Source organism: Balaenoptera physalus, assembly GCF_965194825.1.
Source record: "Balaenoptera physalus genome assembly, chromosome: 11".
NCBI classification, from domain to species: Eukaryota; Metazoa; Chordata; class Mammalia; order Artiodactyla; family Balaenopteridae; genus Balaenoptera; species Balaenoptera physalus.
The window spans coordinates 16314888-16341753 of NC_138896.1; the positions used below are offsets into that span (position 1 = coordinate 16314888).

Genomic DNA, 26866 nt, shown 5'->3' on the forward strand with positions numbered 1-26866 from the left:
AAACAATTTTTTTAATCATTGAAAATCAGAAGGGGGCAACTAATGAGAACCTACTGTATAGCACAGAGAACTCTACTCAATGATCTGTGGTGACCTAAATGGGAAGGAAATCCAAAAAAGAGGGGATATATGTATATGTATAACTGATTCACTTTGCTGTACAGTAGAAACTAATACAACATTGTAAAGCAACTATACCCCAATAAAAATTAATTTAAAAAAATAAAAGAAAATGAGAGGGGGGCTTTTCGTGGCCAAGATAATCCAACAGATCTCTGGAACACAGAGAACTGGTAGAGGAACGGCGATCATTAAGTAGAACAGAGGAAGCCATGACCAAAGAGGGTATCCGTCGGCTCTGGAGAGTCACAGAAGCTCGTGTGACAAAACCAGAGATAAAAGGGGATTCTCATCAAGGTCTTCATGCAGAATTAGCGTCCAGAAACCAGGAGAGTTTTCCCCAGACAAATAATTTTTTGAGAAATCTCAAAATAAATGGATTGGCTCCATTCTGTCACTTAAGGGCATCACCTCAACTTGAATCATACAGCACCCAGTTGTCGCTGTACTGTTTTATTCTCAAATGTGTGTCTTAAAGACACAAAGCTTGGTAAGACATTTGAGAAAAGACTACACTATAGAGTGAGACCAAGATTTTTTTTTTTTTTTTTAGGTAGGTAATTATGACTATGGAGAAAACAAATGAAACAGGAAACAAACGAAGACTTTAAAAGAAATAATTAGTGACGTTGGAGAGGCTATGCTATTCATAAAACAAGAACAAGATGCTATAAAAATAGGTTGATCAGGGAGCAAAACAAATGTTCTTGGAAACTAAAAATCTAGCTGCCCTTTTTTTTTTTAAGTCAAGTAAAAGCTAAATTTGATGTAAGCAAGTAAGTAAATTTGATGTCAGTAAGTAGAACAACAACAACAAAAAAGACATGGAAAATAGAAAATAAAAGCTTTAGAGGATCAATCCAAGAGGAATAGGAATTCCAGAAAGATTAGATCAAGACAATGAGAGGGAATGGTTTACAACATAAATGTTTCTCACAGCTGAAGGCCAAGCACGTAGTTTCTAGAAGCCCATGATTTCCTCATGCAGTGAGTGAGAAAAAGATGCACACCTGAATACGTGTTATGAAATTTTACAATAAATGTTAAGACAGGCCTGGAAGCTTTCAGGGAGGTTAAAAATCGAATAGCTTCAAAGGAATGAGAATCTGGCTGCAGGTTTCTCATCATCAACACTGGATATCAAAACCCCAGGAGCAGTGCCTTCAGAGTTCTGAGGGCAACAGATGTTCAGCCTTAAATTCTTAGACAGACTATCAAATGTAAGGGTGAAATACGCATTTCAGATATATAAGGGCTCAAATTTTCTCTTCCATACTACTGTTCGGATATGTTCCAGGAAAACAATGGATTAACAGTGGGATCAGAAACTGACTCTATTGCAAGCAATTGGACACAACTCTGGCCAACTGAAGCAGAAAAGATGTTTATTGAAAGGATATTGGATCACTCGCTGAATTGTCAGGAAGATTAGAGAACTTGGCTTGGCAAACAGGCAGGAACAAGGAAGTATCCCTAGCCAGAACCACAGCTAAGACGTCAAACCACAGCCATCACCTCCGCTCTGCTGTTTTGCAGGAGCAACTCCAGACTCCAAATCTAGGGTGGGTGTGACTGCCTGTCCCAGCCTAGGTAGCCCTAGCCCAGGTTCCAGGGAAGCTGGGAGAGAGGATTGGGAGTCTTCAATTTCTATGGTTGATTCAAGAGGGGGGAATTCTTCCCCCACCCCTCTTGAGCTCTTTTGGCTAGTCTGATGATTAAATTGACACAAGACAGATTAACAGAGGAGGAAAAGAACCAATTTAATTCATGTGCACGGAGGTCTCAGAGAAATGGGACCCCCAAAGTGACCAAAGCAGACTGTTTATATATCATTTTTAGACGAAGAAACAATTATTTGTGAAGATTTAACGAAACAAAGGGGCTTGTACTTGGGGTAGCAGACTAATGAAGAAGTAACAAAGTTTGTTTATACGGCTCCCTTAGCCTTGAATTCCCTAATTCCGATAAGGATGCTTTCTATACCTTCACATGGGAGATTTATTTCCCACTTTCATGGGGGACGGGGAGTCAAAGCATTTTGGTTTTTTTAATATCATTTTTTTTCCAGCTGTTTCTCAAGCAAGTTTAATTCAAAATAATCATTGTGTTATTGAGGCATATTTTGGGGTGGCCTGCCCTGGGCCCCAACAGTAAGAAGGTGGTTATGCCTCCCACCAAGACTGACAAAGGGGAATTTCCTAACCCACAGGAGGGAAGGGAAGGTTCAGAGGCTGGGCAGTCAAATAAAATGACAGATGTCCACCTCAGGCTTCAACACTGTACGTGGTGAGGGAAAACTGCAGAATGACAGCCATGCGATGGCCTGGAGAACCGTCTAGGGTCTAGACAGCAGGAGGTCCAAGAGCTTCAGAGAGAAAAAGTGGAGACTTGATAGAATATCTGATATGATGGAGAGTTGGAAAAAGTTGAGGATGTGGTGAAGGCAGATGGTGCCAACAAGCGGGAAAGACAATCGGGAACTCCAAAGAAAACAGCAACGAACTTTACAAAAAGGAAACGCATTCTCAGTATACTGTTTGACTCTGAGGGAACGATATTTGTGTAGTCAAAATGCACAGCACTGGCTTTTAATTTAAACAAAAATAATGATGTCACTATTGGGAGAAAGGGTGGAAGAAAGTTGGCTGTCTTATCATTGAAGGAAGTCTTCATAATAACTAAAATGGCTAAACCAAGAAATGTCTGTGTAAGCTTATTTTACTTAGAAATATGGAGGTGACCTCCAGGAAAAATAGTAAAATTTGTTCCCCTGGCAAGGTAGATCCCTGAACTAGTGGATTTTTTAAAAAATCATGTGCATCTATTTATTTTTAAATTGTTTTAAATTATTTTTTTTAATGATATAAAAAGGAAGGCAGTCAGCAGTTCATAAGTAAATGGATTCTATTCCAAAGTTATACATCAGTTTGAGATTCCTTTTCCTTTAGAAACATTCATATGTATGTGGTTAGATTCCCAAACTAGTCCACAAATACAAGTTAGAGTGAAGTTAAAACGCCTAGATCTGTAGTTTAAAAATCAGAAGGAGAAAAATGGTCAAGTTTGGGATCCATTCTAGTAATCCAGTGAGAAATGATGGGGGGATCTGGCTGGGACAGTGGGGCAGGCGTGGAGAGGGACATCTCTGAGAAAGGAGAGAGAATATTCAGCCCACCAACTGCTGGAGGCTGGGATGTGGAATGTGAGGGGAAATCTCCACCAAGATAAAATGCATACTAGCTACTCCTGGTGCCAGGTACCTCCGTCTGAGCTTCCGGCGTGCTGTTCAGTTCATCAGTTCTCTGAGATATATTGGTTTCTGATTAAGCTCCCCACCTAACAGCTCATAGAGACGCTGCTCTTGATAGGTTCTGAGCTTACCTATTGCTGGGGGGAAAAACAACAACAACAGCAACTCCAGAGGAGACCTCAGAGCTCTTCATCTTAGGTAACCTTATATCAATGAAAGGTTGATGCTGGGAGTGTGGTTATTCGCCTGGCATGTAAGGGACCATGATTTGGCCCCTTCTTTATCCTCTGCATCAGAGCCCTCCTCCCTGCCACGAGCACCTCCAAACTGGGGCCCTTCCAAGTCTCTGTCCTTCTGGTTGTGCTTGGACAGCCTGCTTAAGACCCCCAACTCCCACTCCCTTTTTAAATGCTTAACCAGGTTGAGTTAATATATAGTCACAGCTGGAAACTTAAGTATTCTTTTCTTATAATCTTTGTGCCCTAACCCACTGACCTAATGGCCAGAATCCAAGTGGGTTTCAACTGTGGTCTAGTCTCAAGCTGGAGATCCCCTCCTTTGGGTTATTTCAGTATTGTATTTAATCTGGTCCTCATTCTACTGATTTAATCTCCATTTTCCTCTATTTCCCTTCTTCCTCTGTTCAAAATACCCTGTCTCACCCTTGGCTTTGAGACAAAATGTATCGTATATCTAGTTCTTTCCCTTGCCCAGATCTATTAACTGGGGTAAAGGGAGTTTATTTTAGTGTTCACAGTTTGTTAACCTACAGCCAGCATGCCTTTTTCTTGATTTAATTTTTTCCTGTGACTCAGTTGAATGGCAGATAAGAACACCACTTCCCTTCCCACTGTGAAAATAGGATGCGCATTCTGGTAGCATATCCCATTTCTGTTTTGAACCCATACCCGTACACATTGAATGGGTATAAACCACCAGACCTCTTTTGTTGAACTCCAAATGGAAAGGATTTTTGTTTTTCTTGTTATGCAAGAAACCCACACTCACTTTAAAGTGACTTAGTAATATTAAAAGTTAAGAAGAAGAAATAAAATCACCATAATCCTACCACCCAAAGATTAATACTCTTAAACTGTTTGTTATATATCCTGACTTACTTTCTTTCTATGCATATAGTTTCCCCACAGAAATAAAATTTTACTATTCACACTTTTTAAAAAAAAAACTTACATATATAGAAGTACATCATTATTAATTGCATAACATTCCATTATATAAATGTACAATAACTTACTGAAATTTTTCTTCTGAGATTGGGCATTTATGTTGGACATAAGTAGAAAAGTATAAATATTCAAGAAACTGGCTGTGCTGTTTTTAATAGACAAACCCTAGAAACAACATAAATGTTCTCAGAATGTATTCCAAAAAGTGGAAGTGTTAGTTTGAAAGATATAAATTTAATGTGTATATAGACATATCACTTTGTAAAACCCAACCAAATATTATAGAGCTATAAACATGAAATCATTACCTCATATTTAATTTTACTTCTCAGAGATAATCTCCATTAACATTTGATGTAGATCTTTCCAGACCTTTTTCCTCATGGATACATGGAAAATTTCATATTGAGATCTATAGTTTTATAGTTTTTTTACCCCTATGAGATCATATTATACATAGCCTTCTGCAACCTTAATTTCTCCCCCTTTATATTTCTTAAAAATCTTTCCAAACATGTAGATTAATCTCCAGCATGTGTAAATATATATATATATTTAAGTATCCCCTTTACAGGTTGGTAATGTTGGAGCTTTGTGATTTACCTGCCAAGAGACTTTGGGAATTTATTCTTTGGTTCATTCAAAATAAATAAGTCAATTTGACTGAGTGCATGCCATATGCAAGGCTCTGGGAAAACTAAGTTACTTAAGACCTGAGACTGCACTCAGGTTCAGTGCAGAAACCTGGAGTATATATATGTTATGATGGTGAAATCATGCCCCAGCAGCCTAGAAATTGCTATGGCAGCAAAGGAGTGACATCTCAATCAGTCCAGGGAAGTCGTGGTCACTGACAAATTATTTGAACAGACCTGGGTTCAATCCTGGTATCTGTGACTTATTAACTGAGACTTTAGGTAAATCCTTAACTTCTCTGCCTCAGTGCAAGATGGATATAGGAATGCCTACCCCACAGTGCCATCATGAATATTTATTGGGAAAGTGGTTATAGCAGAGGAGTGTTGAATGTCCATTAGTAGGTGTCTGGCTAAGTAAACAAATCATGGTATATTAATGAATACAGTATTATGAAGCTCTAAAAAATAAGGTCATTCTATGTGTACTGATAGGGACCAAACTCTGAGACATGTTATTAATAGTGTGCGGTTTGCTACCATTTGTGTAAAAAAAATTTTATAAGGTGTGGTGGTATAAAACTATATATGTATACTTGTATTTACCTAGACTATCTAAAAGGATATCTAAGTAACTTAGTAGTGCTTGCTTTTGAGGAAAGGAACTGGGGATCAAGAATGGGAGAAAGACACGTTGTTAATCAACTATACTCCAATAAAAATTTTAAAAAAACTAAAAAGAGTGGGAGAAAGTTTTTTTTTTTTTAATGGTTATGAAACACACAGTCTGTTTTTTTATTTTTATGTTTTTTATTTATTTATTTATTTATTTATTTTTGGCTCCGCTGGGTCTTCATTGCTGCTTACGGGCTTTCTCTAGTTGCAGAGATGCGGGGCTACTCTTCGTTGCGGTGCGCGAGCTTCTCATTGCAGTGGCTTCTCTTGTTGCGGAGCACGGGCTCTAGGCGTGCGGGCTTCAGTAGTTGTGGCGCGGGGGCTCAGTAGTTGTGGCACACGGGCTTAGTTGCTCCATGGCATGTAGGATCTTCCTGGACCAGGGATTGAGCCCGTGTCCCCCGGCATTGGCAGGTGGATTCTTAACCACTGCACAACCAGGGAGGTCCCTGGGAGAAAGGTTTGCTACCCATGTATATCCATTTGTGCTGTTTGAATTACCACGTGCATTTTATGTAAAGGAAAGTTGTTTTTTTTTAATGATAAATAAAATAAAACTTAAGTTTATCATAAAGTAAGATGGTATCAATTTAATATAACTTTTCAAATATTTTTATGGCAATCTTTCACAATCATTTTATGGAGTGGTTATAAGCATGGACTTTGGAGTAGGCTTACTTACTGGCTGTGGGGATCTTGGAAAAGTTATTTAAGAGCTCTAAACCTCCATTTTCTCCTGCAAAATAGGAAATAATAATAACAACTATCTTATGGGGTTGTTGTAAAAATAAGATAATACAGTCAAATGGAAAGCAATTAACCTGGCGTATGACCTATTGTAAGCACTCAAATGTTGAGTGCATTATGGTTAATACTAAAAGGCTATATCTAGGACTCTTGGTTGCAAGTGGTAGTAATCTAACAGTTTTCTCCTACCAAAAAAGGGAATTCTTCAGCTCACACAAATGAAAGTCTAGTAGATCTGTCTTTGGGACTGGTAAGATCTCGTACCTCCCTTGAAGGCACTGGGACTCAGTCTCTCTCTAGCTCTTAACTCTGCTTTCTTCTCTGTTGGCTCAGTTCCCAGGTAGCTCCAGGCTTACATCCTACCAGCCTGATAACTCCCAGTGAAAAGAACCCTGTACTTTCCAACAAAAATCCCATCATTGAGTGATTCATCCTGCTTTGGTCATGGGTAAACCACCCGTAAACCAGTCACATTCGCCAGCTGACTGGACTACAGTGATTGGTGGGCCCAGATTAAGGTACTCACCTCTGTAACCTAGATAGTAAGGGCCAGCCTAAGATGTTGAACAGTGTCAGGCCTTTTGTTTTCAAGCCTGGAGACAGAGAAACCACCTGAACTAAGAACTGCAGAGAAGTTCCCCAAATGAAAAATTAGGGGCAACAAATGCCAGGTAGACAGAAACCATGGATGTTCCCCTCGGCCCACTGCTTGGCTGCCTGACAGTTACTCCTATTATTTTCATACGTACATTTTCTGAAATGAATAACAGTGCAACTGTTCCTTGCAGAGGCATGTTGTCATAGTTGGGGCTGAGGTCCTATAGTTAGCACATACTTCCTTTCTAGTAAAAGCCACCCTTGATCTGCTCAAGCAGATGCCGTGTGGGTGATCTATATAGCATCACTCATGTTCGGCCTTTACTCCTGCTTAGGACCAAATGGCTGGGCCTTCTGTTAAGCACCAGATATATTAGTTGCTTCACTGGTAGGGGCCATATAATATGAAGATCTGTTTATAAACAGGACAGCTCTCCGTTCAGCAAGATGTTCACACTAAGAGCAAACAAAAATTGAGATGACCAAGAGGAGATTTTTTTTTTTATTTGATTTTTTTTATTGTGTTTGATTTACAATATTATATTAGTTTTAAGTGTACATGGAACATTCTCTTGAAAGTGCTGACAGGAAAAAAAAAAATCAACCCAGAATTCTGTATCCATTGAAAATATCCTTCACAGATGAAGATGAAATGTTTTCAGAAAAAATAAAACTAAGATGATTTGTCACCAGCATAGATTAAAATAAATGCTATAGGACATTCTTCAGGTGGAGGAAAAATGACCCCAGGGGATTACACAGATCTTCAGGAGCCAATGAAGAACAGCAGAAAATCTGAATACCAAGAGGAGATTTTTATCTGCGCTGGTGCTCTGTCCAGGGCAAGGGGGTGTAGGCAGAGACTACCTGCCCTGTTTAACTCCTCCCTTCTGGCTTCCTGTTTGTTTTAACAGGCATGTGTGCGCGAACTTGCTAAGGTAAGCAATATGCTCCATCCTAGCCCTTCCCCAAAAGGAAGGCCAGTTACTGTGCCCGTCGTCAGATCTAGGACCTACAAGTACCGTGTGTTCCAGCTTAGTCCCCACTCACTCAGCAGTGGAGGAGAGGTAACAGGATAACCCAGCAGAAACATCCGTTTGGAAAAGAGGAAATCACACACGGTGGTCACCTCCCAGAGCATGTCATGTCCCCCTCAACAGGAATAGCAGGCACTTGGAGACTTGCTGGAGATGTGGCTTGCTTGTGGCGCCAAGATGGCCACCCCGATTTCTACCCTCTGGGAGGATTTTTCTGGGGCTGCCTTTCTTTCACAGCTCATTTCTTTTCAGTGTGAGTTTTATAGGTTTAGGGATTGATTCACTTAAAGACTGAGGTCTCATAGGCCTTTGCTTCCTCTGGTGCCTTTCAAATGTAGTCGATTTTCTATCTAGTATTGAGATTTGTCAACTCTGTGGTTTGGTGCTTGGTTCCCAAAGTCACACAACCTGACTAGTCCTGGTCCTTGAAGTTAGATTGCAGTTTCTTAGCAACAGATCTTGGAGTTTCCCCAGCCTACAGCTCGCTGCTTCCACAGGCCTTAGCCTCAAAGCAATTTGAAACAGTAGCTGAGGATGGGGAGGCACAAACGACTATGCCCCCAGGCTGCTGGCCAGTGGGTGGTTCTTTATTGAGGGTTCAAGGAGAGTGTGGCCTTAAGGGGCCAGGAGCTCAGGGGCCCAAGCCCTTTTCCCATTTTGCCTTCCTTCTGTGGACTTTAGCAGGGGCAGAGAATACAGCTGTATATCTTCTTGGATTGCTCTCTACTGAGAAAAAGCCTCCAAAGCAAAGCTGTTTTCTCCTTCTCTACTTTTAGGTAAGCCTCTACAAAGCTTGTCTCTATCAGTAGTAATTTCCTGCAGGCCACAAGAAGTAACCAACACACCTGGCCCCTTGTTAGCAAGGCATGCCAGCTCCCCATTTCACTGGAGCCCGTCTTGACTCAGCCATTTCCACAGGTTGTCACATCCTCCCCATACTTTCAGGAGCCCAACTCAAAGTGCTTTGAGCCAGAAGGAGACTTTATTGGCTAATGTAACTGATGTAACTGAAAAGTCTGGGGAAGGCCAACTGCATGACCTGACCCAGAGTTTTGAATGATGGCCTCAGACCCCCTTCTCTCTGTTTCTCCACTCTGCTTTCCCCTGGGGAGGCCTCATTTCCAGGTAGCTTTCAGCTACCAGCTTATCAACCTTACTAAGAAGGCACACCCCTTCCTACCAGTAGTTCCAGAAAAACTCCTGGGGTTGCCTTCGTTCACCCAGCTTTGGTCCTGTGCCAGAAGGACTGCAATCGCTGTGGGCGAGGGGGCGGATGGTGCATAAAGACCAGCCGGGCCTGGGTCACCTGTGTGCACCGGGGTCACCTGTGTGCACCAGGGTCACCTGTGTGCACCGGGGCACTCGTAGTCTGTGAGAGGGAAGGGAATGTTCACTGGGCCAACCGAAGCAACAGGCCCACACAAGGATTTGACAAGAGTGTTTGGGAGCAGACAATGAAATTAAGAAAGTTAATTTGCTCATTGTCATTCCTAGGCCTTTGGAGTAGTGATGCACTGCTCAGCAGAAAGGTAATGTGTGCCACAAATGCAAGCCACATAGTAAAAAGATACATATATTTTCCATATATATATATACGGAAAAAGGTGAAATGATAATTTTTATAGCATCTTACTTAGTAATATTTTATGAAGCCAAAACAGCATCATTTTAACATGTAATCAACATAAGAATTATTCTTGAGCTCTTTCAGCCTTTTTCGTGCTAAGTTTTGAAATCCAGTGTGTGTTTTACATGGACAGCACGGGTCAGATCGGGTGAGCTGCCTGTGGCTCATGGCTTCTTAGTGAACAGAGCAAGTTCAGCTGATAAGTTGTTACTTCCGTTTCTATGTCATGGGGAGTTATTTTGAAATTGTGAATCTCCTCATTAGAAGCATCTGCCCTGAAATGAGCCTAAGTGCACATTGTCACGTGGGTGTCTAGTTGGTACCACCCCCGTCTGAACACCCTTCACACCCGTGCAGTCAGGACTCAGCAGTTACTTACTTAATTACCTGGCTTCTCTCCTGGGCTCTGCGCACTAGGAACCAAGGGACTCTTACCTGTCTTGCTTACCTCTGTTCCCTTCGCCCAGAACCCAGGACATAAAAGGCATGAAGTGCATATTTTATATGAAAAATCAGATGAAAAACTTGGGTGAGAGCTTCTCGTTTGCCCAGTTTGATGACCAAATGGGGAAAGTAATCCTAGTTGAAACCCAGGATTGAGTGTTTGCGGTATTTGTTATTCTGATGAATGAGCATTTGTAGTCTGTGACCAGTTGTGTTACTATTCAATCACCCTTTCTTTCATTGAATATATATATATATAGAGAGAGAGAGAGAGAGAGTGTGTGTGTGTGACTGAATTCCTACAGAAACCCAGGCTCTGTACCAACCCCTGGGTATGCAAAGATAAATCGGAAGCAGTCCCTGCCTTAAAGGAAATGAGAAACAGATAAGTAAAATAACTCTTACATCCAGCAAGTGTTATGATACCAATAAACACAGAGTGTTTGGGGAGCACAAAGAAGGGGGTTCACCCCAGGTCAGAGATGGAGACAGAAGCAGAGGTTTGCTGGGGAAAAGTGAATTTAAGTCCCATGATGCCTGCGGTATTCTTAGTCTCCAGCCCCATGCCTGGCACGTATGTTGAATCAATGAGTAAATGAACAAAGTGGCTCCAGAGCCTAACCCTGAAGGATGGTTGGATTTGTCCACCTGAGCCCAGGTGGCGAGAGCTCCGCCTCCGGAGCCAGAGCCCCGGCTGGAGGGAACCGAGACCCTGAGTGAAATGGAGGGGGCCAGCGGGCTGGCGCAAGCCTGTGGCGTTTGGCTTCACTTGTGATCGTCCACATGACCAGCGACCAACGACTGTACTCTCTTATTCCAGGCAAAGCGCAGGCTGGAGCTAGGAGAAAGCGGTCAGCAGTACCTCTCAGATGGTTTAAAAACCCCCAAGGGCAAAGGAAGAGCTGCGCTCCGAAGTCCAGATAGTCCAAAAAGTAAGGATTCCATCATCTCTTCCTCTCTTGGGTGTGAGCTTCCCAACTTTCAGAGCTTGTGGCTGAAGGGATGCCAAGGTGTGGATAATTTTGGCATGTTTGGTTCTTTTTCATTTCTGCCTGTGCCTATCCAAAAAAATAAATATGATGTCTGCAGACACCCAGTGAGAGGTTTACAGAGTCACTCTGGTACCTGAATACTGACTTCAGGGGAGGCCTCTTTTGATGTGTGCAGTTTCATTTTTCAACTCAGAATACAAGCTCTTTGGCACTTTTCCATAGTCAAATCTAACTTTAACTTTCCTTCATGGACCTTAGTTCAGGGACCAGGGCTAGCTGGCTGTAGGTGATATCTATGCCAGCCTAAATCTCTAGTTCAGCATATGGCAGCGTAAGAATTGAGACCAGTAAATTGCAGCTAGCTTCCATTTCCATTAAACACAATCGTTTCTTTTGGGAGAGAGAGAAAAGTAGGTTGGAAATAGCTAAATAGTCCTTTATATCTTTGGCATTTAATGCAAAGGCTAAATTAATTTAGACTGTGTCCTATCCTGTGGTGTATGAATTAGGCAATCCGCAAATTGTGTGTTGTACTCAGTTAAACCCTTGACCTGTGCACCTACCTATAAGAGAATAAATGCAATATTAAATGAGGACAGTTCATTCCAGAGGGATGGGGAGACTGGATTGAACGACTTTTCCAGGTATTCTTCATCTACATTATTTGAAAAGTTGGTGAACGAGTTATATACACACAGAGACACTGGAGTCTGAAAGGGCAGTTAGGATGGGTCTGTCTGGGCCCCATCATCAAATGCTGGAGAGATTCACAGCCGGACCCCATCAAATTAGGCTCCACATGTGCTGTTCCCATGAGGCTACAGCACTTTTTCATTCATTCAACAGATATTTTTGAGCACCTACTATGTGTGAGATACTTCACTAGACCCAGGGAGTAGGGTAAGCCAAAGTAGAAACTACTGAGAAATTCACAGTAAAACGCTTTAATCAAACAGGAGTTTTTTACTATCCCTTCCTTCTCTAATAAAGCAATTTCATAGCTTTCCATAACTCACCAAAAGCATCAGCGACAACAGCTTTGCTTCCAACACTAATACCTGGGCTGCTGGGGGAATGGGGGCTTGCTTGACTGCAAAGAAACCCTTCATTTCTTTACCTTTCCCCCTATCCCCCCACCCGCTCGGCTTTTGTTTTTCTTTAAGCTCCAAAATCTCCCTCAGAAAAAACACGGTATGATACATCACTTGGTCTGCTCACCAAGAAGTTCATTCAGCTACTGAGCCAATCACCTGATGGGGTCTTGGATTTGAACAAGGCAGCAGAAGTGCTGAAGGTACAAAAGAGAAGGATTTATGACATCACCAATGTGCTGGAAGGCATCCACCTCATTAAGAAGAAGTCTAAAAACAACGTGCAGTGGATGTGAGTATGAGTCACGGCCCCCGCATTCACTGGCTCTGGGGTCCTTGCAAACTGCAGAGGGGTTTCTCCCAGGCCCAACTTTCACGCCCATGCCCACACTTCATTCCTTTTTTCTCCTACTTCTCTCTCCTTCTCTCTTCCCTCCTCAACTCCTTAGCCAGAAGTTCAAAGTCTCTTTACAAAGAGACCTTCTGTTTAGATGCTGTCAGAGATAAAAGGGTTTATATTCAATTAGCCTTAAGCAAGGGGATCCTGGGATTAAATGGAGCCCTGCATCTGTAAAGTAAAAGGCTGTTCATCTGTCACCGTGATATCTACGTGTGTGCGCACATGTGTAATCTAATAGATGCTTACACAGGTCTGTGGCGTGTCTCTAACAGGAGTTTAGAAACTATCTGTGGCTGTGTATCAACACATCTGTGTGTACGCACAGTTGTCAGGTATCTTTATTGATGGTTCTCATTGCCAATTAACTCACTTTCTGTGTAAATTAAGTCAAGGTTCCTTCTGGAAAACCGGGATGATAATACTTGTCATCTACACACCCACATGTATGATTAAATGTATGATAATGCCGTTTCTGAATTACGGACAGAGCATCTGAACACCCAGTATATCAGAAGGAACTATGAAAGCATTATTGGAAGGAATAAATCTGTTATGGGTTGGCTTTGAAAAATATATTACTTCAAACATGATAAAATGAACATGTACTTTTTTGGAATTTTATGACAATTCAGTGACCCATTTTAGCCTGTGGTTGAGACACACCTGTTGGGAACTGGTTTTTGTTCTTGCATCCAGCACATATACCTGTTTTCTTCACCTCCTTTTCCTTTTTAGTGGTTGGTATAAGACCCTCAGAAATGACCTAGGTCTCTCATGCTTCTTTTTTTGGATGACGTTTGGTTGAATTTTGAACCATTCCATCTTTTTCTTCAAATTTTTCTACCTTGCTATGTCTTTCTGTCCTTTTTCCCCTGTTGCTTTTCTCCCCGCTGGGAGGCATGTGGCAGGAAGGAGCCGCCCCCTTTTACCCTTTGAATTTGAGTCTTCTGAAGAAACAGGCTCTTCTGGAGGAAAGAAACCTGAAAATAGCAGTGTTTTTTCACTTAATTTCTATGGTGTGAAAAGTGAAGGACTTTATGTATGAAAAAATATGTATGAACGTTCTAATTTTAACACTTGGCTAACAAACAGTGTGACCTCCTGCATCAAGAGGGGACATTTACCCGAAGGACCGTTTCCCCCAGCCCTCCCGTTCGCCCTCTCCCCTTTGGCCTGTCGAGCGGCCATGCAGAGCCTGTGTTTGGGTTTCCAGGGGCTGCAGTCTGTCTGAGGACGGGGGCATGCTGGCCCAGTGTCAAGGCCTGTCTAAAGAAGTGACCGAGCTCAGTCAGGAAGAGAAGAAATTAGATGAACTGATCCAAAGCTGCACCCTGGACCTCAAACTGTTAACCGAGGATTCAGAGAATCAAAGATATCCTTTGTGCCACCTGTTTGGCGGGGGTTATTGCCTTCTAGACTGTTTCCAGAGTTGATGATCGGACTTTTATGCACAAGGTAGAATTTGACTCTAGTTTCATACAAGTAAGCGTGTGTGTGTTCAGTATTTATGGAATGATAGTCATTAGACTGCATCCTATCGTATCTCTTTCGATAGCCAGGTGGGAACTGTTTTTTAAAGTATTGTATTCATGTGTGGTTGGGACATACGGATACACTCAGAGCGTAAGGCAACACTATTAATGAGATATGTAAAGTGTCAGTAGTCATATTAATGATAACAATCAGCAGATTCATCTTGGGCTTCCCAGGTTTTAGGTGGGTGTTAGCTGTCACTGTTGCGGTTCTCATATTCGATTTTCTTTTCATCAGATATTGGGGGCATTTGGAATTTGTTGAATCTGTAATTGAACTATAGTTGAAGGAATTGAAAGAGTATAGAAGAATCGTTCTATAGTTTTTAAAGCACGTTATGCTGAATCACAACACCAAAAACTGATTTCAGAAACACCTCAAGGCCTAAGAAATCTCAGTTTATCCATTCATCCACAAACATTAGTCCTTGGAAGTAAAAATATAAAAAGCCAACTCTTGTTCTTAACTGGCTGACAATCTGTTGACCACCTGAGGAAAACTTAACTGTTCATCACCTCACTTCAGACCACAGAGGAGAGAGATACTTCATCATGTTGACGAGAAGATTTTGCAATTTTCTCAGTTATTAGTAGAAGACAAAACCAGTATTTTAAATAATCCCATCTCTAATTTTAGTTCCCCATTTATCTTCTTTAGACAGAAAATAAAATGTGACCTGCCTAGTTTCTTCTAGTGTCTCATCTCTAGTAGGCTTTCCCTTGGAGTTATGGGGACATTTATTTTCCAATTTAAGCAGTTTTTGAAACTCTGATTGTTCATTTCCTGTTGGCCAAAGGATTAACCTTGTCAGCTGATGATCAGTGAGCTGGAGAAGAGGTGTGATGATTCGACACCGCCCCCCTCCCCCCTCCCCGTGGTGGCCAGAGTGGGCTTACACCGGAAGACATAAGAGTAGCTCTAGTGGGGCTGCTTCATACATTGTTTACTCAGGAGCCCCTTCGGGGAGGAGATATGGCTGTTACATGTGATTGGCAGCTTATAGCCTTGTCACCTACATTAGCTTTCTCTGGTGCCTTTGTTGCAGAAAATGAAAGCTTCCTTGCAGGGGGCTGCTAACCCAAGAAGCAAATTCAGGAGGGAGCCACAATGGAAGCAGTTTTAAGTTTGTGAGATTAGAGAATATGTTTGCACAATCTATTTCAATTTGCCATCCAGTTCCGAATTTGGTACAGCTTGTTCACAAATGTGTTGAAATTTTCCTTCCTGCAGCATGTTGGGTAATTGTAGATGAGGTTTTATTTTAATAAGTGGTTGTCAAATAGCTCTTTGACAGTGGGCTGTGGAGTAAGTACCTAGTTATCAGTTTCCCCACTGTTCTCAGTAAAAATTCCTAACTGTCAAGTCTTCTATGAAGACAGCAATTGGCTTCCTTGATGAAACAGATGATGACCTAAAACCCAGAATCCTGCGTGAGCTGTCCTGTCAAGCTCAACACTGAAATAGCTGTTGTCTGAACTACTGAGACTTAAAGATGATAGTCTGTGGTAGATGCCCCTACATGTACATGCAGATTTTGGGTGAATGTGCTTTTTTCTGGACAGCAGGTTCATAGCTTCATTCAATTTCTAATAAAAAGCTACTAATCTAAGGGACATCATTTCCTCTAGGCTTTCTAAGTCCTATTTCTGTATTAAACATGTTAGATCACAGACTCTATTCACTACATTATATTACCTCTGGAAATGCCTTTGTTGGGTTGTGATTTGCTGTTTTATCCTAGGCATTTTTTGTAAGTTAATATGAAAAGCAACTGGCTAAAGACATTGTATGTTAATTATGGTACTCCATGTCCCTTATAAAAGAAAGCTATGCGACCTATTCTCTTGTAGTACCAAGTCAAAGCCTGTCTCTCTAAGCAAGCTAGCATGAATACTTTATCATATAATAAGTACCATGTTCTTTCGTAATATCCTCTTAGGTTTAACTGTCAGGGCACTTTAAAGAATTGTTCAGTGCTCGGAAGTAACTACCAAGAGTACTGAAATATTATTTTACTCTCTTTTCCTAAATCATTTAGGTTGCAGATCATCTGGAAGCTGCTTTCCTCCTTGTGAACACTGAAATATTGTAGTTAATAATATCATACAAAGGGTAATTTTTCTAACAGAGAAGTAATGATACTCTTATCAGTAGGCAATATATAATCACAACCAGCCCAGGTACACTTAAGAAAACAAGCTCTCTCTGCCTGAGCAGTACTCGGAGTTCTTCCACTGATACATAGATTTCATTCATTCATCTGGGTGGCTGCTGACACTTTTTAGTAATCAAGTAGCAGATAGAAGTTACCGGTGTTTCAACAAAATTATGGTTAATAGGGCTTAAATTTTTTCTGTGAATTGGGATCTGCCATCATTCAATTTGAGTGACAGAGTACTTCATTGGAGTTCATGCAATACCTGTGCTCCAGAGGAACCTGGTTTGAAAATCCCTGACCAAATTGGGTTTCAGTTTTCTTTTGAGAGTTTAACTGTTCTCTTTCTGTGTTTATGTTAATATCTTAAGTAGCCATGAACTTAGAAATGGAAAGAAAAAAGCTAGACACTTCTTTTGTTGTTTAGAATAACAACCAGAAAAGAAGATTATGGAAGATCCCATATATTTAAAGATCTAGAAGGAGAGACAGATATATTCTTCTAAGAAATAAAATACTTAAAAATTTTTCCATGCATCTATTTTGTTATCTTCATAATGGTTACATCCGAGACGATTAGTTGGAAGATTTCCTTAACACTCATTACGTTAGCTTATGTTACATATCAAGATATTCGAAAAATTAGTGGCCTTAAAGACCAAACTGTTATAGTTGTGAAAGCCCCTCCAGAAACAAGACTTGAAGTGCCTGACCCAATAGAGGTAAGGAGATAACGTCTTTGTTCACCTGTAGAGATCTTTTTGGAATGCCTGGTGTTAAAGAATCATTGACTCCTGGTTAAAGTCTGTATTCTCCTAAAAGCTTGATAGTTCTTCCCCATCTGTTTTCCTTAATCCTAACTTTAAAAACATTTCAACAGTTGGATATGTATTGAGTGTCCAAAAAGTCTAGTTTTAACACAGCAGGGCATTCAACTCAAAGTGGTAAATGGGGCCCTGTCCCTCTTGTATTTTCTCTTTTTCATAATTTGTTATATGGTAGTTCTGATCCATTTGAACCGGTGGGGAATTTTACGTTGATTACCCTGGATGTGGTCCCCACCATGAACAGAGATATAAATGTTTTAAAGTAGCTCCCTAACTTATCTTAGGACATTTTAAGAATTTATCATTTATAACACATTTACTTTTAAGAAATCAAATGGGACTTTGGGTTAATTGATAGACTAGAATATTGTAAGAAAATAAGCATATTTTTGTGATTGCTTTCAGATATACTTTGATAATATAGGCCTAGACTATAACTATAAGATAAAGAAATGTAGTAAAAGAATGCGTAGAAAATAAAAAGAGAATGAAATTTGCAAGCTCCCATCTAGGGTAGAAGTCTCACCTTAAATGATAATAATAGCTCTATGACCTAGATAAAGAAGAATTTTAAATATTAGTGTGCTGCATTCTCTTATTAAACTCAGTTCCTAGCACTTAAGAGTACTATTCCTCCAGTGGCTATTAAAGTTCAACATAAAAAAACCCCTACTGTTAAGGAATAATAACATGGGAATGCTGTATTTGGAACACTTAAAAGACCTTCTAACAGTTTGCATAAAAGGAATATATATATTTTTTTAAAATTCACCTCCTCTTGGCAAGGGTCAGCAAACTTTTTCTTTCAAGAGCCAGACAGTAAATGTTTTTGGCTGTGTGAGCCCTACAGTCTGTTGGGACTATTCAACTGCCCAGCTCCGCCATCATAGCATGAAAAAAAAGAAAAGAAAAAAAAAAAACAAATATCAGCCAGAGGCTACACATAAACAAAGGGAATGGGCGTGACTCTGCCAATAAAACTTTATTTACAAAGCCAGTTAGTGGACAGGATTGACCCTGGGGCTGCAGTCTGCGGACCCCTGCTCTAGAGGATGACAGTCATTGACTGAGGCGGACTACCAGTAGAGAAACAAAAGGAACAATGAAAATTACCCTTACTTGCCATTTTTTGATGAAAATTACTATAGCTCTCATTTCCAAAAGAACTTTCAGTTTGAACTTCTCTCACTTCTTCTGTTCATAGAGCCTGCAAATACATTTGGCAAGTACCCAAGGACCCATTGAGGTTTATTTGTGTCCAGAAGAGACTGAAACACACAGTCCAATGAAAACAAACAACCAAGACCACAATGGGAATATCTCTAAACCCACTTCCAAAGGTAAAAATTCCACTTTGGTCATTTGGAAACTATGTTAAAAATGAATGTGGCTAGAAGGATCCTGTATCAGAATCACAAGTCTAGGCAAGAAACAAAAATTTCTGTTATTAATGTTATTAAGGTAACATTTTTTTAAAAAGGCATTCTGAATAGTTTGCAGAAGAAAATAATGATCTTCTTCAGGGCAAATGGTTCCTCCACCCACTTAATGGAGCCCCTACAGGCTTTTTGCCATCAGCAGAAACCATTTCTTTACAGTGTTTTGGAAAACCAGCGGAAGTGAGGAGTGAAGCTATAAGCTGTCTGGGTGAATCACCAGCTACACTTGGCCGCACACCTCTGAGTGATACCGCAGAGACCATTAGAGAGGGAACTGAAAAAAGTTAGGAGAGAAAAGCCTTTTGCCAAAGAAGTTTTATCCTAATTTCCCCCGCAGTGTGATGGGGAGAGAATAAGGGAGGGAAACCCCAGGAAAATAAATCTAACGCATCCCTCCACTGTCCACACAGCAAGGGAAGCTTTTTGCAGTCTTTTTGATTTTTCAGATTGGAGATATGCATTTAATTTTCTTCTACTACCTCCCAGTATAGGAGCAAGAATAGGAATGATTTAAGTGATCAGGTCTGACTTAATATTGAGGGGGAGAAAAAAATGCTACCTCAAATGGTAAAACAAAAGACCACTTTTTTTTTTTCCACCCTAGAACTTCAAAGTGGATGTGTCTTTTTATTTGTATTTTTAGAAGTATCTTTAATAAGCTAGTTGTTCAAAAAAAGACTAAGTTAAAATCAGTGATCTCTACTAGGGAGCCAACTTTTCAGTCTGTAGGTTTTGTTTTCTTCTGTTTTTCTTTACAGAATGACTAATTGATAGCAGGACATTTTTTAAGTTTGTTAGCCTCTAATCTTTGAAGCTACGTGTATTCTTGTTTGCTAACCGTTGGTATTTTAAAAGATGAGTGAGTAAGACCAGAACACAGAAGGGCTTACCAGAGTCAGTGCGCACAGTGCCTGTTAGCATGAGGTGATCTATACTGTCATGTCATCTAATTGTCCTTAGCAAAGAGTGCATGCTTTTATAACAGCAATACGTACATGCTTCCCCAAAATTAATTTGATTTTTGCCTAACTTATTTTCTTCTTTCCACCAACTTTTTCCGTTCAGACTTGGCTTCAACCAACTCAGGACATAGTGATTGCTCGATTTCCATGGCAGACCTTTCTCCCTTGGCCTCCCCAGCCAACCTTTTACAGCAGACCGAGGACCAAATTCCTTCCAACCTAGAAGGACCATTTGTGAACTTACTGCCCCCCCTGCTCCAAGAAGACTATCTCCTAAGCCTTGGGGAGGAGGAAGGCATCAGCGATCTCTTTGATGCTTACGATTTGGAAAAGCTCCCACTGGTGGAAGACTTTATGTGTAGCTGATTATGCTTTGTGTGGACTTCCCTTATAAACCAATTATTTTTTTATTATGAAACCGAACATCTGTCATGCAGTGTTGTCCCTTCTTACCTTCTTCCTCCAAGATAGTATCATGAAGTAAACTACAAACTTCAGAACAAAGCTGACATTTTAATGAATTAAAAAAAAAAAAAAATTGTCTAAACGCACAGTTGCAGGCTCCCTTGGGAAAGCCCTGCCTTGCCCCAGGCTCCAAAATCTCCTGGATGAGTCAGCAAGTGAGAAAATGTGCAATCAGGTGTCTCTCACCCGTCCTTTTCCTCCCTCCCTCCTGGATTGGCTTGCTGTGCCTGACGGATGGGCTGTAGACTGGGGTCTGGCCACCTGGCCCACTCGAAAACAGCAATCTTCCTAAATAGCATTTCAAGCCGTGCCTTCTTCGCAGAATGCATGTCTTTGGGGTCTGCTAATTTGGAATGGAACTGCAGGAACTGTAAACTTGAAGTCATGCAAAAGTATGAAATGGATTTCTTCAGCTCTTCTTAGGAATATTTAAATTACTGTCATAATTCAGTTTAAGCTATGGACCGCGTGTCCCACTAGGAGGTCAAGAGATCCTCCACAGCCTTTCAGATGAAGAAACTGTTTTCAAGTATTTGTCGCAGATACAGAAGAAGAGTTGAGTTCTGCCCCTCTGAGCTGTTGTGGATTTTTCCTGTCTCCATAAACCACTTCCACTCCCCTGCCCCCAATGTATTTGTAAGTTTGAAGTTGATTTGTAGCAAATGCCTACTTTGGAGTTCTTTGTGGATTACTTTAGATTTTTTTTTTTAAGCTGCCATTTAAGCATTCCTGTGGCACCCATCACCATTTCAATTTAATTGTTTACTTTGAAGCAGTTTTTGCTAATTCAAATTATTTAAGCAGAGGTAGAGAACCTCTATTGATCAGAGCATCTAAATGTGTGTGATCTGAGGTTTAACAGCCTCTGCGAGAAGCTTTGCCCCATCTTGCTTCCTTTCCCAGGAGGGGGCGCTTCGAGCCAGTGGAGCTCGCCGACAGGGGCGGCCCATCTGGAAGGAGAACCAGGTCAGATGACATAGCAGCCCCAAGGAGCAGCAGGTGTGGATCCCTCCGTCCTTGGGCTTCCCGGGCCCCCGGTGACCGGGGAAAGGGCTCTCTTACACTGCACTCAGGGAGACCACTTCTCAGGATGGGGTCAGATGGAGAGGCCTCTGGGGAGGAAGACATCCCCCGTTGTGAGTAGCGTTCTGTCAGCGGCATTTACTCCCGCTGGTGAGAACACGGAGCTCCCATTCCCCTTCCGCTACGAAGGAGTGAGCTGGACCAAGGGAAGTCAGGGATGTAGAAGAAGCAGGACAGGATGCCAGGGCATCTCCCCCTTAACTCTTCAGGAATGGCGTCCCAAGTTGGAGGCTTCGTGACAGCTGCAAATCCTACCAGTTCTGTCCAAGAATGGCTTTCCCATTGGCCAGGGGGGAGACGGCCCTCTCCCGCTGGGAATGTGGCAGAGTACCTCACATCCATTCCTTGGATGCTAAAGACTGTGGGAATGAGGGAGTCATCTAAAAAACAAACCTCAATGCAAAGAACAGTTAAATTGAAATGCTATGTGCCCAACACAGCGGTAGGCACATAGTAGGCACTCGATTCACGTGTTCAATTGAATGGCAAAGATATCCCTTAGGAAAAACACAAAACAAAACCGCGAAAGCCCTAGCTGGGTTAGTCTAGGTAGATTTCCACAATATGCAAAGTGGTGGTCGGGTCAAAACAATGACACCAGCACTTTAAACTATTTGTGTAGGTATGCATGGGTGTATGTTTGAGAAGAAAAACAAAGGTGCAGATCATCCTCCCTTTTCTTCGGCCTCCATCCCCACCCCCGTCCCCTCACACACACACTGGACTTGGTCCTAGATGAAGCATTTGGTGGGGGGGGGGGGGGAAGGGGGAGCTTTGTGTCAAGTGCCTACTGGAAATGCACTGTGGGGTGTTTTCCTGTATGGGAAACCATTTATGCCAAGCTTTTCCCCATTTCCCATATTTATCTCATCTGGTTAGCTGCCTCTGCTTCCAGCTTTGTGTAATTCTCTTTGCCAGCTGCACAAAAGCTGATTTTTTTCCCAAAGTCTAAAGACTGAGCTCACCTGACTAGGTGTTTGTGTGTTTGGTTGAATTTCTCGTTAAACCTTTTCGTAACGTGATGCCGTATTTATTGTTTTAAAAATGAAAGGAATCCTAATAAGTCTTAAAAGTTCCTTCATGCATAAGGTTTTCCCAGTTAATGGGCTTAACTGGTGTACATTAATTAGACGTCCATACTGTATTCTGTTTGCATTAGTCATTTTATTTTTGCAATAGTATCTGGCACACAAAGTGGGTTAGTACTACAGTATTTGTGTTACTTTAAGTACTGAGTATGCAGGTTTCCTGGTACCATTGAGTTGCTGCTATTAAAGCTCACACATGAAATGGCTAAAAGTTACAAGTGTGCGAATTATGACTGCGTGAGCCTTAGAAAGTAAACTGTATAAAGAGCAACACATGAGCTGTCAAACAGTGTTAGGTGTGTGTTTATATGTACAGATTTGTGCGTAGCAATCGTTTTATTTAAGTTGATACGCAGCCTACTCATATTTTCATTATCTAGCAATTTTGTACAAAAATAGCAATTAATTTGTAAACACTGCCAGAATATTTTCTAGCTGGTTTGTAATTTTTTAAGAGTGTTATTTTGTTTTTGTTTTTTTTGTTGTTGTGTTCTTGTGTTCATTTTTGTTGTAAGTGTAGATCTGTAAATACAATTGCAGTATTTAAAGCTTTAGCTTTCAGGAAAAAGAAAGTAAGAACTCAGCGTGTGCATGACAACTCGTGTGTCCGAGAGGAGGGATTTGAAGGACAATGCCTTGCAGAGTGAGTCGGGTGGCAATTGTCAGATTGTGGGAATTTCTTTTCCTGTGGGGTACGTGATTTTGTCAAAAGGAAGTATTTCTCCCAAAATTGGGAGTAGGCAAACTACTAATCAGTTTAGCTTTGTGTTGTATGCTAGTTAAAAAAAGAAAATATGTAATATAATGTAAAAAAAAAAAAAAAAAAAAGCTTTTATGATGGATTTTGTAAATAGATTTGTTACAGGGTAACCTGTTCTCTAGCTGTGATCTTACCACTTCAAATGGGTGTAATTTGAATAAATTTTGTATGGTAAAGGATCAATAAAATGATTTTTTTTAAAGAGTTTAGACTTGTAGATAGATTTTCTTACATTGTCTTATGCTCCTACATTAATTTTATTTTTAAAGACATGCTTAGCAAGTTAAGGGGAACGTTTGAACAAAAACTCAAAACATTGTACGTCTTACCATTTAGTTGGGATTTGGGGACTATTAAGCAAAAAATTTTTTGAGCACCTGTGTTATGCTTGCCACTTTGGGAAGCAGAAGAACTTGCCATGTCTCTAATCACTTGGCAGAAACCACTACCAGGTATGGAGAAGGATTTTTACACTGAGAAAGTGACAAGTCAAGTTTTATTCCTCATAAGGAATACGAAGCCAGTCGATTCTATTTCTCAAGATTGGTAATTACCTTCCTTGTTCTAGATTCTGTATTTCTCGTAATGCCACCTATGAACAACTTCAGATTTTTTTGACTGCCATGTCACTCTTAACTCAGAGCTCATCATGTAAAAACTTCAAAATGTATATCGTATACACACACAGACACACGATCAATACACAAGAGTTAGTGTACAGAAAAGAAACATTCCCTGCCACCCCCCTGCCCCCGTCTACTCACCCCAGAGGTAACCACTATTTTCATTTTTCCTGTGTGTATCCTTCTGGTCTAGGTGTTTTCTAGGCATATATAAACGTGTGTAAGCATACAATTTTTAACATAAATCGTACTTAATACATATATGTTGATGTTTAGCTTTTATTTTTTTCCACTAAATAGCATCTTGGACATCTTTCCATGTTTGTACTTAGAGATCATGTTCACTCCCTTCGAAGGCTGCATAGCATTCCAGTGATTAAAATTTTATTTAACAATTTATTTACCTAGCTAATTTCCTGTTTGAAGATATTTTTGAAGTAGAAAATATGTTTTATGGAATGCTTATACTATGCCAGGTACTATTTTTTTTTTAACATGGTAAAATACACATAGCATAAAATTTACCATTAGTGACATTTAATACATGCACCATGTTGGGCAACGATCACCACTCTGGTTCCAGAACATTTTCATCGTCCAAAAAGGAAACCGCACACCCATTAACCAGTCACACCCCCCCCACCCCACCCCCCCCGCTCCCAATCCTCTTCTAGTCCCAGCCCCTGACAACCACTAATTTCTGTCCCTATGGATTTGCCTATTTTGGTTATTTCCTATAAATGGAATCATACAATATGTGACCTTTCGTGTCTGCTTTTTTTCACTTGGCATTATGTCCTCAAGGTTCATTCATGAGGAAGCACGTATCAGTACCTCCTCCCTTTTTATGCCTGAATAATATCCCATTGCGTGGATATACCACGTTTCCATTATCTGTCCATCGGCTGGTAGACATTTGGGTCGTTCCACTTTTTGGCTGTTGGAATGCCAGGTGCTATCTTGAGCGCTTCATACGAGTGCTCTGTGGTTTTCCACAGCACGCGTCGCTAGCTAACCCTGTATACGTTACCGCTCCTCTTCTAGAATGTGAGCTCAATGAGGAGAGGTACTTTGTATTACTCACTACTGTGCCCCCAGTTCCTAAAATAGTGCCTGGCAAATAATGAGCACCTAATACATATCTAAGTGAATTATTTGTATTTAGCAGATGAGTCTGAGGTTTAAGAATGTTAATTAAAAGGTAACACAGTGATATAATGAGCTCAAAGGCTTTTCTCACCTCATTTTGTACCTTATACTGGACTTTTTTTTTCCTTCACATTTTTGTGTTTTATTTTTAGTTCTGCCTCGAGTCCTCTTTTCCCAGAGTTGGGGCACCCGATTTCTGTCATCCAGCATAGCCGCTGTCCTATCCAGGGGTGTGCACATTTGGTCAGCAGGTATTCTATAGTCAAGCCAGTGATGAAAGTTGAACAAAGTGAAACAGAAATGGATCCCTTCTTCCAGGTAGACTACTGAAGGTGGGGGGTGGTAGGAGCTAGCAAATAAAACAAGAATTGTCCATATACAGTTGAAAAATGTAGACAAGATGAATTTGAATCAATTGTGTAGAGCTGCAACTTTTCAAAAGATGAATATATGACTAGGATGTGTAAACAGTTTATAATTCAGAAACTTACCTGAGTATCGTTTTTAAAATGGGCTCACTCTACTCTGGGGAGAATTGAGAAATCAGTCTGTAATACTGAGATAGAAAATAAAACCATTATTAAAAAGTTAATTGTATTCACTCAATGTCCGTTAAGAGAAATATCAATAGTTGTTCATTTATTCGTTCGGTCACTCTCTGAATGAGCATAAAGTGATCACTATATGCCAGACACTGTTGTAGGTGCTGGAGTCCAAATGGAAAAAGACATAGATCCTATTAGCAAGAGGAAGCTTATAGTCTAGTGGGGAGAGGAACGAGTTTTAGCTAGGAGAAGTAAGTTCTGAGGGCCAGGTCTTAAGTGATTTTTCCTTCCAAAGCCATATTTGGAAGATTTGGAAGGATAGATGGTTAGAGGCAGAAATGGAAATGAAGATGTAGACTTTCTGCTGGAGAGCTTTACAAAGCAGGAAAGCTTCTGATCCAGAGTGATTAGAGACTCGTGCATCTGGATGCAGGAGGACTTTTGCAGAAGACTGCCCAGGTAGGCACAACTCAAACGTGAATAAGCCAATGGATTCATTTTCTAGGATCTAGGGAGCTGGGGAGCCTCAATCCAATCTCGACTACAACCCGGATACCATGAAGGAAAATGACGAGATTAAATGGTAGGTCATGCCTTGGGATATGAAGGAGAATCCCTGCCCTGGCTACTTAGAATTAATCAGCTAGGGGTCAATCCGAAGTTAAAAGAAACACCATTGTGGTGCGCGGGCTTCTCATTGCGATGGTATTTCTGTTAACTTCTGATTGACTCCTAGCTGATTAATTCTAAGTAGCCAGGGTAGGGATTCTCATTCTTATCCCAAGGCATGACCTACCATTTAATCTCGTCATTTTCCTTCATGGTATCCGGGTTGTAGTAGCCCCCGCTCGCCACAACTAGAGAAAGCCCGCGCAGCAACGAAGACCCAACGCAGCCAAAAATTAATTAATTAATTTTTAAAAATAAATATATTTTTAAAAAAATTTTTTAAAAAGAAATACCATTAATAGCAGGAAGTTGCAGTTATCCACAATGCAAAGAGCAAGGTTTTCATTGTGCCCTTAAATCTGGGACTTCAAGACTGAAAGACAAACAGGACAATTTCTTAAAATACTCTGGAATGTTTATAACACTAGAAATTACTACTATGCTTTGTTGTGTGAAGAGTACTGTCAAAAAGTTCTGGAGTTCCTTATGCTGGGCGATCTGGGAAGTGCTGGGGCAACCAGAAGGGACAAAGTCCTATGTCATCATGTGCTTTAGAAACAACACTGGAAACTCCTGCATGTAGGGCTTCTGTTGGGCTGTTGTAGGACTTGAGTATATACCATATAATAGAAAAGACAGAGTTAGTTCCTAGGGGAAAGGGAAGATGCATGTGGTTTCTCTTTCCTACATCAATTTCAGTGGCTGACTGCACCCAAGTCAGGGATACAGAAACATGGGCATTAGAACCATTTTTTAATTTAATTTA

General features: G+C 40.8%; 1 protein-coding gene and 1 long non-coding RNA gene across 5 annotated transcripts in view; one reads left to right on the top strand and one right to left on the bottom strand.

The window, feature by feature from the left end:
* Window positions 1-23319, top strand: part of E2F3 (E2F transcription factor 3) — a 79972-nt gene extending 56653 nt beyond the window's left edge. For 2 of the 4 annotated variants that reach the window (XM_082415203.1, XM_082415205.1), the window contains exons 2-7: window positions 11140-11251; window positions 12475-12694; window positions 14016-14174; window positions 17098-17212; window positions 18522-18657; window positions 19822-23319. In XM_082415203.1, the coding sequence (XP_082271329.1) occupies window positions 11140-11251; window positions 12475-12694; window positions 14016-14174; window positions 17098-17212; window positions 18522-18657; window positions 19822-20084 (1005 nt within the window). In that variant the 3' untranslated portion in view covers window positions 20085-23319. The remainder of the gene's footprint in view (window positions 1-11139; window positions 11252-12474; window positions 12695-14015; window positions 14175-17097; window positions 17213-18521; window positions 18658-19821) is intronic. The other 2 variants (XM_082415204.1, XM_082415206.1) reach the window with 1 other exon arrangement.
* LOC309638865 overlaps window positions 1-26866 on the bottom strand; it is a 722672-nt gene that overhangs the window by 505696 nt on the left and 190110 nt on the right. The gene's annotated exons all lie outside the window — the stretch shown is intronic.